This window comes from Chelonia mydas, chromosome 14 (genome assembly GCF_015237465.2).
Source record: "Chelonia mydas isolate rCheMyd1 chromosome 14, rCheMyd1.pri.v2, whole genome shotgun sequence".
Classification (NCBI taxonomy): domain Eukaryota; kingdom Metazoa; phylum Chordata; order Testudines; family Cheloniidae; genus Chelonia; species Chelonia mydas.
The window spans coordinates 24,916,958-24,931,667 of NC_051254.2; the positions used below are offsets into that span (position 1 = coordinate 24,916,958).

Consider the following 14,710-nt stretch of genomic DNA (forward strand, 5'->3'; position numbering starts at 1 on the left):
TACAGTTCTCCCTGGGATGAGGCAGTTGTGTGACTGGTAAACTCAGAGAAGGGGAAAGAGCCAGAAATTATGGCAAGGCTCAGGGAAAAGCCAGTAAGGGCCAGGATAGAACAGACTTTTGGTGCTGACTTGAGGCCCGAGCTGGAACCAGGAGTAGAGGGTGGGCCCAGGTTCCCCTGCCAGCTACTGGGGAAGTGGTGCGAACCAGACAGTGGAGAGCGGACTGCCTGGGACAGTTTGCCCAGGACAGCTTTGATACCCCAGAAGGGGAGGACCATAGTGCCCTGGCCAGAGGGCTGAGTCACAAAGAAGAAGTTGCAGCTCCTGGAGCGAGAGGGGCCAAAGGGCAAGACAGGACAGGTGAACAGACTGCCAGAGGGGGTGCAGCACTTGGAAACAATTAATCCCCAAAGCGGCCAGGGGGAGGCACCCTAATGGTGAGTAGACCCCATGGACTCATTGTTTCTTCTGATGACACCTACAGAACTGCAGTCCAGGGACTGACCCACTCACCTTCTCTCAGTTAGCTGCCACTTTTCTAATTCTGAACATTTTATAGTTTTCAAAAGCAATGATTTTGGGGTGGCTTTTTACTTATAGGGGAGCTTTTCTCTGATAAGTGACCCACAAATGCGTCATACTGAATGTTTCCCACCAATCTCTATACCAATGTACTTTAAGAACAAGTAAAAAGATGGTTTTTCTAGCTGCCATCCCAGCAAATTCCTTGCAGCCCCTGAAAGCCATGCTGGGCTTTTTCCTTCTCAAACATCGACCCAGTGACACCTGTGCAACCTTCTCACCTTCGTGGAATTTGCACAGGTGTAACTCATTGGAACTTAGCAAACAATTTTCTTGATGATGCACAAAAAGGAATGGACTCATGCTTCCCCCCCTTTGAGCTATGTGGTCTCTGTAATGCTAATGGGAATATCAGAAAAGCAATGATAAAAACTGAGGTTTTTTACCAGTAGATACAACTATAAATGCACTGAGAGAGCAGAACCAAAAACCTCTGCTTAGCCACATGGCCAGCTTCAACACAAACTTCCTATAAACAAAATCCTCTTTCCCCTACCCCCAACTAAAAATACATCGGAGCCAGAGCCCCTTTGTGTGCTTCATGGACCCTGCCTGGATTTTCTGTTGAATCCATCCCCAAGGACATATCCTGTTTTATACCAGTGAAAAAACAGGTCACCCTAACACAAGGACAGTGAATTCTTAAAAAGAAAAGGAGGACTTGTGGCACCTTAGAGACTAACCAATTTATCTGAGCATAAGCTTTCGTGAGCTACAGCTCACTTCATCAGATGCATACTGTGGAAAGTATAGAAGATCTTTTGCATAGTGAATTCTTACAGCATGAAGCATGCAGGCTCCAAAACAGCTGAATTAGGATTTGTGTGTGAGGTACACAGGAATTTCCACTGGAAGGATTCACTTTGAATGTGATATTTAACAGGAGACATGGCCCAGGAGGAGAAGAGTAAATCCAAGTTGTCTGTCAGGGAAGATGCTGCATGGTGCTGGGAATGCACTTTTAGCAGAGCGGGTCCAAAGCGTCGTCTTGAACCCAGGGTAGCCCCAGTGAAATACAGTCACGTGACAGGGTGCAACGTGCAGTAAGTCTTGCAGTGAGATTAATTATCTTCATATTTTACCTGCAGATCAAAATTGACTGTGATCAGCTTGGTCTCTGGATCTCGTCTTATAACTGGCCGGGTGAGATTATACTGTGATTTTTCAGACACTGTCTGGGACCAATCCTTATAGAGCTTCTCCTGATACCTGCCAGAGACAACATTCATCAGGCATCTGCCAGTCAGCCAAAGAGGCAGGTCTGAATGAAAGATCAACCTACTTCACAACTCAGAAATATGAATGAATTTTAAGAAAAAATATCCCACAGCATCTCCACAAAGACCAAACCTGCAAATACATCCATGAGGAAACTGGGAAAATGCAAATCAGAAAGTCAAAGATTTCAGGTAAGATATTCAAAAGCACCTGAGTGATTTAGGAGACTAAGTCTCATTTTCAAAAGTGCCACACCAACAGATTTTCAAAGGTGTTTGGTCCCCGAAAGCTGCAGATCGGTGCCTGGTGGGATTTTCAAAAATGCCTAAAGATGTTGTGTGTTTAACTACCATCAATGTCATTGTTGACAATCCCACTAGGTGCCTATCTACATCTTTAGGCACCTGTGAAAATCTGGCTCTGGGGCACTTAGGAGCCTATGGGTATGTCTACACTTTGAGCTGGGGGTATAATTCTCAGCTCAAATTGACATACGTGCACTAGTTCTGAATGAGCAAAAACAGCAGAGTAGCCATGAGGGCATGAACGGTGGGAGGAGCTATCCTCCTTGCATACAATCCCATCAGAAGCACTAGGTAGGCATGCAAACAGCTAACCCCTCCCACCACTCGTCCAGCCATGGCTACACTGCTATTTTAGCATATGCTGGTATGTCTCTTTGAGCTGGGAATCACATCCCCCGCTCAGAGTGTAGCCTTATGCTAAGTTTCTTTGAAACCAATGGGACTTAGGCTCCTAAACATTTAAGTTGCTTTTGAAATGGGGACTTAGGATCCTGGACTGTTCTGAGAGTTCTATCCCGTGTCATGAAAGCTGGCACTGTTGAACCATTATTTGAACATTTCTAGTCCCTCACCAGTTAGGAGTAGGACACTGAAATCTGGCAGGCTGGTAGTCCTGAAGTCAGACAGAGTTTCATGGGGACAGTGAAAAGCAGCTATCTAGATTATGCCTAATTATACGCCATACATTCTCATCATTTGTGTATGTGCAGTTTGCTCACCTACTGAAAGTTTATAGCAGCACTTCAGCTTCTGCTAGGCTGTACCGCACATGCTCCCTGGCACCAAGGAGACTCCTGCAGCATTCCCAAGACATCAAAGGGGTTGTAATTCTATATGGGGCACAGTCAAAAAGTTTCTTCCTCCTCCTTTCACCACCAAACCGAGGTTTGGCCTAGAAGCTTGGAGCATGGTGGGTGGCATCTTGATGGAATGAGCTTTCCACCAGTGAGAACTTCTTAATTCGGCCAAGGCTGGATTCTCAGTTAATTGCATTGCCAATTAACACATTCCTGAATGGTGAAATTTCACCCCAGTAACAAACAGCAAATCTTCATATACTTGCCCCACATGAAAAGTCACAATTTTTTATGGAAAATGGCAGGTTTTTACCCATAATAGTTAATATTAATTTGTGTGGGAATCACTCCACAACTGGGGCAAAACCACAAGGTATTCTGAGTTTTGGGAAGCCAGTAAGAGGATGTTTTTCCACATGGCTGAATTTCTAGTCCTAGTTGAGTGTCTAAGAGGAGAACGTAATGTTTGCTGCCTGTACACTGGTGTGCACTCAATAGTGCTACCATGGCAGAGCTGTGCTGGGAAACATTGTCAAGAGATCCACATTCTGGATCCATCCTGAAGGGTCTTTTATAAGGATTCTTCACTACATTGATTTCATGTTGTAATTAAAACGTCTACCCTTTTCATCATCCATTTAAGAGCCAGCTCTTCTAATAAGTCTGTATCAGGAGAGATACTCCAAGGAGGCCAGCCCTGTATTTCTCATTAGCTGATTAACATCAGAAAGCGATTCTGTGATACACACCTGCCAAGTGAAAACCTCTGGAAAACAAGCCAATGCAGAACAAAATAATACAGTGCTTCTAATCACAGAAAAACAAAACCAAAGGCATCCGATTTAGAGATTACAAGTGCTTAATGCAAGCTACAAAGTAACAGATTGGCTGGAAGCTAGGGCTCTGCTCCAACGCCCACGGGAGTCAACAGGAACCTTTGGATACTCCTGTGATGTGCAGCTGCATCAAACCCTTATATAAGATAGGGCTAAGTGAACAGACTTACCTTTCCAGCAACTGTACCATGTCTTTGTACTTCTGTATCATTCTTTTTCCTTCAGGGGACTCCAGGCAGCTATCAGTGGAACAGAGGCATTGTTACACAATGGATGGAAACTGTAGATTACCTCCTTGTTTCAAACACCTTTTTTTGAGAGCATTTCATGCCATGGGCAGGTGCCATTTTAACAATCCTGGAGTTTTAGATTCTATACATGTGCTTTTATTTAAGATTAAATCTAAGTGTATTTGAACTCTTCAGGGCAGGGATTGTCTTTGTTCTGCATAACAGGGCCCTGGGTTTTGACAGAGGTCTCTAGGTGCTACAGTAATACAAATAATAATCACAGATGATTTATCTGCCTTCTCTTAAATGTTTTTATACTGCTAATGGCTCAGGTTTAAGTGCAAGACCCATGCCATTCTTAATGTAAGGTTCAACGCTTTTTTTTTTTTTTTGCTTCTTTCTTTTTTAAAAATACCCCACATGGCCAATATGACACTTGGGGGCTTCCAGCATTGCAATTCTGCAATTCCCCCATTCCCTGGTTCTCCCCTTCTACCTAGCCTTAGTGCACCGCTATTGAGCGTGGCAATTACCCTACCTCCCCCCAGATGCCACTGCCTTATGGAGCTCATGAGTGCCATAGCTCTTTGACTCTCCTAGCCTCTCTTTGCCCAGCAGAGCTTGGACTGATTGCAGACTCTTCACGTCCCCAGCTTGGATTGCTCTGTGGAATGTAGGAGAGAGCTCCAGCATTCCCATTTCTTCATCTGCATTTTTGGTGGCTGAGAGTTTTGCAGCGCACCCCCACAGCTGTGCTCTCTTTGTGATGCCTGGATTACTGTACCAAGCAATAGCAGGTTTAGTACATAAGTCTTTACAGTTGGGACTTTTTAATTCACCTTTGTCCATGTTTTAGTCTTATTTAAATCCATGTAAAGTTTGAAAATCAAGCTATTTTGTTAAACTAGAGAGAACAAAAAAGTCAAATGCTACGTAAAATTTCCCAAGTGTCAGATTGAAGCATCGATGGCTTACAAATGGCCTGATCAGCTGCCTTCAGCCTTTAAAAAACCTTTGATTGTACCCTGGATGTAAACCCCAACCTCAACTCCTCAGCAGTCACGAGAGGGGAGAAAACGGAGCTCAGGAGCAGCTGCCTGTGTCCTGACTCTCCCTTTGGGATTGTGGGGGGACAGGTGGGGTCTGGGCAAAGCTGAGACTGAGAGGACTGCGTAGGGGGCTCTGAGGAAGGCAGATTGACCTGTGATAGAGCCTGTGTTCCAAGCCCTTAGGACGGTGGCCTAGAGCACTGTGGGATTGCACTGGGCAGACTTTGTACAACTACAATGCCTGTGCTTCCCTTACACAAGAACTAGCATTGCAATGCCTTAAAGTGAACCACTGAGGGCTCAGGCATGTCATACAGCTATTGCACTGGACACACCTGTGACACGCTGGAAGCATAGGCGTTATGTGTTTCATGTGGTGTCCATGCAAATGCTCTCTAATGTAGAGAGCCTGAGGCTACCAGTCCAGTGCTGTGCTGTAAAGCGATGGCTAGTGACTGAATTCAGACGGAAATTTTTTTTTCTTTATAAATGTTCAGGTTTATCATCAAAAAATGTGAGGGGCTTTGTTTTTTTTTATGAAAATCTGAATTTTTTTCACAAAAAACAATATTTTTTTCACAGAAATTTGCATTGGGTTGAAAGGCCAGTGTCTGCCAAACAAAAGTTTTGGACCAGCTGTAAGTAAGGCCCAGAACTCCTTCACACAGATCACTGTGCAGTCACCATACAGGAAAAATATTCACATATGTCAGGGCCAGATCTGAACAAGGCTTCCTCACCCCACCACAAATGCCCTGAGCTAGTCAGTCCTCATCTTCCCTTTTTATTTTTATTTTACCTTACAAGCTGCACGTCTGCTACAGCAGCCTCTCACCTACAGCTGGAGGGCAGGTTATTAGCTGAGCCTAATGGAGTGAACAGAATCTGTATAAAATGCAGATCTGGCCTTTCTTCACGGTGTATAGTATTTGCTGTGAAAGCTTCCAGGGAATGCAATGGATTTGGGTTATGTGTTTGGGGCAGTAGGTATGGGCTTCCTTTCTCACCCTGTTAATGTCTTTATTACTACAAACTAGTAGTATAGTTAGGATGGCAGCACACAGGCTATTGATAGCAAAACACTGGACAGAACAAAGGGAATGTCTTATTAGAGGACTGTTTCAAAAATGCAGACCCATCACAGTTTATAATCCCTTCTAGCAAGAACCAGCAACCAGAGTCACTCCACGCTCCAAGGTAATGCCGATGGAGTTCTTTCAACCGTCATGAACCAAAACCATCAAACTCCTTTGCTCTTAGTTGCTTTCTGCTTCCTATGGCTTTATCAGGTGTGCCTACAACCGGTCTCAGGCCCGTAAGAGATGAAAGCAGCCAGTGTGTGGGGACTGTTTTTACAAGATGACCCATAAATAACAAAAAAAGAAATGTTCTGATGGAAAAAATTTCAATATCTTCCAGGTTTGCCCCTTAATGGAGGGTGCAATTGTTTTCAATCCTTCTCATTTGTGGACAAGCAGCACCCCCACCGACCTCTGCCAATGCACTTTAATCCTGACCTTTAGCCCCCTTCCTATTTCAACCCTGGAAACTCCACACAGTTCTGCCAGTGCTGCTCGGTCTAGTACTACAGCTGTCCCTGCTGCAGCAGTGCAAAACCCCTTTCCCTTCACAGCTCTGCCAACATGCCTTAATCACGACCTGAAGCATCCGTATTGTTCTAGTCCTGGGCTCCTCTTGAGCAGAGACTGCTATCTATGCAGGATTGTATAGTGGTGGGGAAAAGGTCCAATAACTCCTTCACTTAGAACCTAAAGCTATGTTTGAAAGCTGATAAGCCCTGTGCATCTACCCACTGTGCCTCTTAATCATTTTACAACCAATCCAATTAAGGAACTTATTAAAAAATGATTTCAGGAAAGCTGAAAACACAATTGTAATTACTTCTCCATGACAAACACACTTTACCTTTCTGGCTAAAAAGGATTTTTAGCTCGAACTAGAATACAATAGTCAACACAGGATGAAATTCAGATTCATTGAGAAAAGGGATCGAGATAGTTAAAACAATAACTTATCTGTGATAAAGATACGCACGGATGTGTGATGTGCCTAAAATGACTGAATGGGACCTGGATCCGGTCTCTCAGCTCCTGAGCCCAACGTAAAGCCCCAGCTACCAAGGACATGTTCCTGTGCACGGAGGGGTAGCCTGAATGAAGACAAATGTAACTTAAAGCGAGGATTTGAAGGTATTTACTACTCAGCTCTGCACAGTATATCATCCCCGACAGCAGAGATCCCACTGATGATAACATGTCTATTTAACGTTCCCCTGATTTCCTAGGATTTCTCTTCGAACCCAGCGTTCTGGAATCATAATATAATCCTGGAGCAAAGGCAGGCTTTAACTGCCTACTTGATGGGGGATCCCAGTCAATGTCTGTTTCAATCTCTTTGCTCTGCTTTGTGAGTCATTAATGACTTTGGGAACAATGCCTCACAGCAAACTCAACAGGTCCTGAAAGAATTGCAGTGGTATCTGGCAAGGCAAGTTAATGGCATGCTGTGATTCTGTGTAACACTAGTGCCTCATGGAACATACTGTCTTTGATTAAATGGGCTGCCTGATCCCCTGATTTGCAGAATCACTGCGCTCCAGACTAAGAAATCTGCAAAACTTGCCAGGGCCTGAGGACCTCATTGTGCCGTCAGTCAGGACGCAATAACAGCAGTGGTGTTGCTGGGAGCTGTGCATGCAGAGCAAGAGCAGCACAGAGCTGAGAATGATCACATCTTTTACACAATTCAACAAAATATTGCTACTGACTTAGAACAACTTGCAAAGCAAACACGGCCAGTGATGTCCTGGTCCCATTAACATCAACGAGAGTTTTGCTGTTTACTTCAAACAAGTCAGGATTTCACCCCACATATTTAACCTAGTGCCAAATAACCTTTTTCGCCTGACTCTTTCAAGATGTTTAGGATGATTTATTACATCTTTGCAATCATCAAACTAGGAGTGGCAAGGACACAGTGTAAAAATACACAGTGCTTCTAACTCGCGCACCTTTAAATGTGTTTACTTCAGATTAAAATATTTTAAGCCATAAATATTTTCAAACCACAGAGCATTAAAAGCAGAATAAAACAAAGTAACTGTAGCACCAATATAGCACAGCCCACACTGACACAATGTGGATCACGGTCCCCGTCTAGTGGCAACCCATATATAGAAAGGGTCGTGAGTCAGTTTCAGCAGCTGAGTTACAAAGCCTGCTTCTTTAACTCAGGCACTAGAAGCTCATACTTTAAAATCCTGAGGTCCAGGTTCATTCCCTGAAGGTGGTGTGATCTGGGTATCATTCAAATAGCTAATCTTTGATTCTGATAATCTGATAGAAGCCTGTCTCTTCCATCCTGTGTCAGTGTTCATGGACTGAGTAAACCAATAGTAAAACTCATGGCGATCGGGGGAAGTCCTGAACGACTGGAAAAAGGCTAATGTAGTGCCCATCTTTTAAAAAGGGAAGAAGGAGGATCTTGGGAACTACAGGCCAGTCAGCCTCACCTCAGTCCCTGGAAAAATCATCCTCAAGGAATCAATTCTGAAGCACTTAGAGGAGAGGAAAGTGATCAGGAACAGTCAGCATGGATTCACCAAGGGCAAGTCATGCCTGACTAATCTAATTGCCTTCTATGACAAGATAACTGGCTCTGTGGATGAGGGGAAAGCGGTGGACGTGTTGTTCCTTGACTTCAGCAAAGCTTTTGACACGGTCTCCCACAGTATTCTTGCCAGCAAGTTAAAGAAGTATGGGCTGGATGAAAGGACTATAAGGTGGATAGAAAGTTGGCTAGATTGTCAGTCTCAACAGGTAGTGATCAATGGCTCCATGTCCAGTTGGCAGCCGGTATCAAGTGGAGTGCCCCAAAGGTCGGTCCTCAGGCCGGTTTTGTTCAATATCTTCATTAATGATCTGGAGGATGGTGTGGATTGCATCCTCAGCAAGTTTGCAGATGACACTAAACTGGGAGGAGAGGTAGATACGCTGGAGGGTAGGGATAGGATACAGAGGGACCTAGACAAATTAGAGGATTGGGCCAAAAGAAATCTGATGACGTTCAACAAGGACAAGTGCAGAATCCTGCACTTAGGACGGAAGAATCCAATGCACCGCTACAGACTAGGGACCGAATGGCTCGGCAGCAGTTCTGCAGAAAAGGACCTAGGGGTTACAGTGGATGAGAAGCTGGATATGAGTCAACAGTGTGCCCTTGTTGCCAAGAAGGCCAATGGCATTTTGGGATGTATAAGTAGGGGCATTGCCAGCAGATCGAGGGACGTGATCGTTCCCCTCTATTTGACATTGGTGGGGCCTCATCTGGAGTACTGTGTCCAGTTTTGGGCCCCACACTACAAGAAGGATGTGGAAAAATTGGAAAACGTGCAGCAGAGGGCAACAAAAATGATTAGGGGACTGGAACACTTGACTTATGAGTAGAGGTTGAGGGAACTGGGATTGTTTAGTCTGCGGAAGAGAAGAATGAGGGGGTATTTGATAGCTGCTTTCAACTACCTGAAAAGGGGTTCCAAAGAGGATGGATCTAGACTGTTCTCAGTGGTAGCAGAGGACAGAAAAAGGAATAATGGTCTCAAGTAGCAGTGGGGGAGGTTTAGGTTGGATATTAGGAAAAACTTTTTCACTAGGAGGGTGGTGAAACACTGGAATGCGTTACCTAGGGAGGTGGTGGAATCTCCTTCCTTAGAAGTTTTTAAGGTCAGGCTTGACAAAGCCCTGGCTGGGATGATTTAGTTGGGGATTGGTCCTGCTTTGAGCAGGGGGTTGGACTAGATGACCTCCTGAGGTCCCTTCCAACCCTGATATTCTATGATTTCTGCTAATGCACTTTGCATTTACAAGTTTCAGGGGAAATGCTGGAAACGCATATCCAGGCAGTGTACAAGTCTCTCTGTTCAGACATGCAAGTCCCATTAACTAGGAGAGGCAGTTACATGAGCATGTGGTGATGGGAGAAACTCCTTCCTCTCACAGGCTAGTTGGATGTAAAACTAAGCATGTGTCACCAATCCCAATTTCAATTTCAGGTAAAGTGGATTAAAAAAAACCATGATTTAAAAAAGCATCTGACTTTTAAAACAATTTGAATCCATTTTTTTATTTCAATTAGATTTTTATTTATATGTTGCTAGTTCTTTAATTTCTTCTCATTTTGTAGGCCCTGGCTGATAAAGTGATGCTTTTCAGAGTTGGTCAAAAAATGTCCACTGAAACATTTTTGCAATGGAAAATGACTTTTTGACAAAACAATTTTTTTTGCCAAAACATTTTTGCTTTCATCAAAAACTTTCAGCAATTGAACACACATGCAAGAAGTAAGGAGAATAATCAGAAAGAACTGGAAGTATTAATATATAAGCTAAATTATTATGTAATTGGTGTCACAGAGATTTGGTGGGAAAGGTCTCATGACTGGAATATTGCTATAAAGGGATACAGCAAAATGTCCCATAAATCCTTGGAATGTATTAGGGACAAGTTTTTGTTTCAGAAAGTGGAGGAAGTAACCAGGGGAACAGACATTTTAGATTTGATTCTGACCAACAGGGAAGAATTGGTTGTAAATCTGAAGGTGGAAGGCCTTGGGTGAAAGTGATCATGAAATGACAGATTTCATTAATCTAAGGAAAGAGTGAGAACAGCAGAACAAATTAAAAAAAGAAGACTTTAACAAACTCAGTGAACTACTGTATAAGGTCCCATGGGAAGAAAATCTAAGGGGAAAAGGAATTCAGGAGACCTAGTAGGTTCTCAAGGTGACAATATTAAAGGCACAACTGCAGACTATCCCGATGCAAAGGAAAGTTAGTAAGAATAGTAAGAGGCCATTATGGCTCCATCAGGTGCTCTTTAATGATCTGAAAATCAAAAACAAATCCTACACAAAAGGGAAACGTGGGGTAATTGCTAAGGAGGAGAACACAAGAACAGCACAAGCATGTAAGAAAAAATCAGAAAGGCTAAGGTGCAAAATGAGTTACACCAAGCAAGGGACATAAAAGGCAATAAGATGATGTTCTTTAAATACATTAGGAGCAAAAGAAAGTTAAAGGAAAGTGTAGGTCCACTACTTAGCAGGAAGGAGAGCTAATAACAGATGACATCAAGAAGGCTGAGGTGTTTAATGCCTATTTTGCTTCATTGTCTTCACTAAAAAGTTTAATGGTGACCAAAAACCCAACACAATTAATATTAACAATGGGAGGGGCCACACTCTCACTCTAGTCAACAAGAGGCAAGTGAGTTCCTATGGGCTCAGCCCAGCACTAACCGGACACACCTGTATGGCTTACTCTGCCAGGAGGGAAGGAGGCTGAAATGGGAAAGCCTGCCACACACTAGGGGAACATTGCTGTGCTTCAGAGACAGCTGACTACAGGGACAGATCAGCAAAGAGGAAGACAGTTACAAACCCTCCCACCCCTGAGACTGCACTGACCAGGTACAAAGCAGGGGTAACCAAAAGGAGAACCTGGAAGCAGACCCTAACCCTGATCAATGACTCTAGAGCCTGCAGATAAGCCAAGCCCCAAAGGGATGACCAAAAGATTGCCAAAGAGTCTGATGACCTTTGTCTTTTTCTTTTACTCTGATTCTCCTTCTCCCAGAGGAGGGAGAGGGAAAAAAACCTTTTTATTTGTCATGTTTGAAGAATCCCTTGTGTAAGCAGCCTAAATCATCATCTGGCTGGGACTCAAGGGGGCCCTCACCCACCACAAACAACAAGGGGGAAGGAACACAAGTCAAAACAGGGTAAGAACAGGTTAAAGACTATTTAGATAAGTTGAAGGTATTCAAGTTGGCAGGGCCTGATGAAATTCACCCTAGGATACTTGAGGACCTAGCTGAAGCAATCTCGGAACCATTAGCAATTATCTTCAAGAACTTAAAGAGGACGGTTGGGGTCTCAGAGGACTGGAGAAGGGGAAACACAGTACCTATCTTTGACAAGAGGAACAAAGAGGACCCAAGGAATGATAGATTAGTCAGCCTAACTACGATACCTGGAAAGATACTGGAAAAAATATTAAACAATCAATGCATAAACATCTAGAGATTATAAGGAACAGCAAATACAGATGTCAAGAACAAATCATGACAAACCAACTGAATTCTCTTCTTTGACAGTGTTACCAGCCTAGTTGATATAGAGGAAGCAGTAGATATGATATATCGTGATTTTAGCAAGGCTTTTCACACAGTCCCACATGACATTCTCATAAGCACACTAGGGAAGTGTTATCTAGAGGAAATAACTATAAGGTGAGTGCACAACTGGTTGAAAGACTGCACTCAAAGTGTACTTATCAGTGGTTTGCTGTGAAACTGGGAGTGTGCATCTAGTGGGGTCCCACAAGGGTCAGTCCTGGGTTTGGTACTATTCACAAATTTCATTAATGCCATGGCTAATGGAGTGGGGATTATGTTATATAATTTGCAGATGTCACTTAGCTGGGAGGGACCGTAAATTCTTTGGAGGACAGGATTAGAATTCAAAATAACCTCGACAAATTGGAGAATTAGTCTGAAGTCAATAAGATGAAATTCAATAAAGATAAGTGCAAAGTATTTCACTTAGAAAGGATAAATCAAATCGACAAATACAAAATGGAGAATAACTGACTAATACTGCAGAAAAAGATCTGGGGATTAGAGTGGATCACAACTGAATGCAAGCCAACAATGTGATGCAGTTGCCAAAAAGGCTAAGATCATTCGGGGTGTATTAACATGAGTGTTGTATTCAAAACATGGAAGTAACTGTCCCACTCTACTTGGTATTGGTGAGGCATCAGCTGGGGTACTGTGTGCAGCTCTGGCCACCACACTTAAGGAAAGATGTGGACAAATAGGAAAGAGTCCAGAGGAGAACAACAAAAATGATCAAAGGTTTAGAAAACCTGACCTCTGAGGAAAGGTTTAAAAAACTGGGCATGTTTAGTCTTGAGAAAAGAATACTGAGGGGGGAACTGATAAGTCTTCAAATATGTTAAGGGCTATTCTAAAGAGGACAGTGATCAATTGTCCTCCATGTCCACTGAAGGTAGGACAAGAAGCAATGGACTTAGTCTGTAGTAAGGGAGATTTAGGTTAGATATTAGGAAAAACTTTCTAACTCTAAGCGTAGTTAAGCTCTGGAACAGGTTTCCAAGAGCGGTTGTGGAGTCCCCATCATTGGAGGTTTTTAAGAACAGGTTGGACAAACACCTGTCAGGGGCAGTCTAAGTTTACTTTGTCCTGCCTCAGGTGGATATGAGGACTTCTCAAGATTCCTTCCAGTCCCACATTTCTATGATTTTTTGGTTTTGGGGTTTTCATTTTTCTGATCAAATATTTTTCAGCAATCATTCCCTGATCAGCTTTAATGCTCTTGTGTCTTTATTTAGAGTTTCCTAATTATTAGCAGAATTTCAGATCTTACACACAGGCTTTTTCTACTAAGAAATTTAATCTTTTTGTAGTTTATGTTTTTGGTTGAATGAAGAATATTCTGGAAAAGTATCAAGTGATGGAAAGAACTATTGTTTTTAATTTCTGAGAACATACAGGAGAGTTTTCTACCTAGCTGAAATGTTAACCTTACTTCTACATCTGATTGGGGGGTCCTTTCACTCCCCCGGAACTCAGACCAATCACAGCTCACAGATTAGACTCTGCTAGCAAATACTCTGTGGTTCGTAAGATTATTAACTACAGGTGTACACATGTATTTTGTATTATTATAAGGGAACTGAATAGTTATTTCAAATATTTATTTTAAACTATTTAATATTAATATTTGAGTAACTATAAGATTAAGTACATTTATCATACAAAGAATAATTTATAATTTTAAGAGTGCTCATGTTTAAGAGTAAAAGGGAATGGTAGGTGGGGGAAAAAAATTACATTTGGTAAGAGTTTGTAGCAAAACAATGTTAATCTTTTCAATATTTTCTTCTTTGTCTATGGCAATCTATAAAATGCTCTAATGTAGTGAAATTGAAATACATTAGTTTAAAAACCTGCATTCACAATTTTAATTATAAAAATTATATATTTTAATCTAAAACCACACTAGTACATATTTTCAAATTAGTTTGAGGATTTGTAAAACTGATTTAAGTAAATAATCTTTTTTAAAAAATCAGATTTATATCTTGATTAAAATCAATTCAAATCATCTTGATTGCTCTGCTGCTGTTTCTGGTCAAACAATTTTGCACAATTACTAACACGAACCTAGCTCCATCTCCTCCTGAATATGCCTCAAGTAGATCAATTTAGCATCATCCAGGTCTCCGTCAAACATGGTGATAAGCCGAGGATATTTGTCAGAGGCACTTGCAGCTATCACTGGCCGTTCCAGAAGGTTCCCAAATATGTCCAGCAACTAGGGAGAGGAACAAACGGAATAGAAAAGGAAAAAAAAAATCACAGCCCCAGTTTCTCCAGCAGCCCCTGGTTGCTATGAACCTCTTTAAAGGCCATGAACTCTCAATACTGTATTCAATAAGGGACGGTTTGGAAAAAGAAAAATCTGCACTGATCACACTCATTTTTCCATAAAGTCCCATCTCTCGTTCACAAGCATTTCTCAAGCTTTCTCCACAATATGCAGTGCATCGCAATAATCAGAGCTGGTCAAAATTTGTCAAATGAGAACTAT

General features: G+C 42.4%; 1 protein-coding gene and 1 long non-coding RNA gene across 3 annotated transcripts in view; one reads left to right on the forward strand and one right to left on the reverse strand.

Annotated features, from left to right (window-relative positions):
- The window catches only part of DNAH9 (dynein axonemal heavy chain 9), a 379,511-nt gene that overhangs the window by 339,331 nt on the left and 25,470 nt on the right, over nt 1-14,710 (reverse strand). For both annotated transcript variants that reach the window (XM_037913877.2, XM_043527698.1), the window contains exons 9-12: nt 14,284-14,434; nt 7,073-7,187; nt 3,909-3,977; nt 1,665-1,791 (exon numbers count right to left, since the gene is read on the reverse strand). In XM_037913877.2, coding sequence (XP_037769805.1) covers nt 1,665-1,791; nt 3,909-3,977; nt 7,073-7,187; nt 14,284-14,434 — 462 coding nt within the window. The remainder of the gene's footprint in view (nt 1-1,664; nt 1,792-3,908; nt 3,978-7,072; nt 7,188-14,283; nt 14,435-14,710) is intronic.
- Nucleotides 146-4,998, forward strand: LOC122462824. The gene is made up of 3 exons (XR_006285644.1): nt 146-437; nt 1,671-1,991; nt 3,964-4,998. It is a non-coding gene; the product is annotated as an uncharacterized LOC122462824 (long non-coding RNA).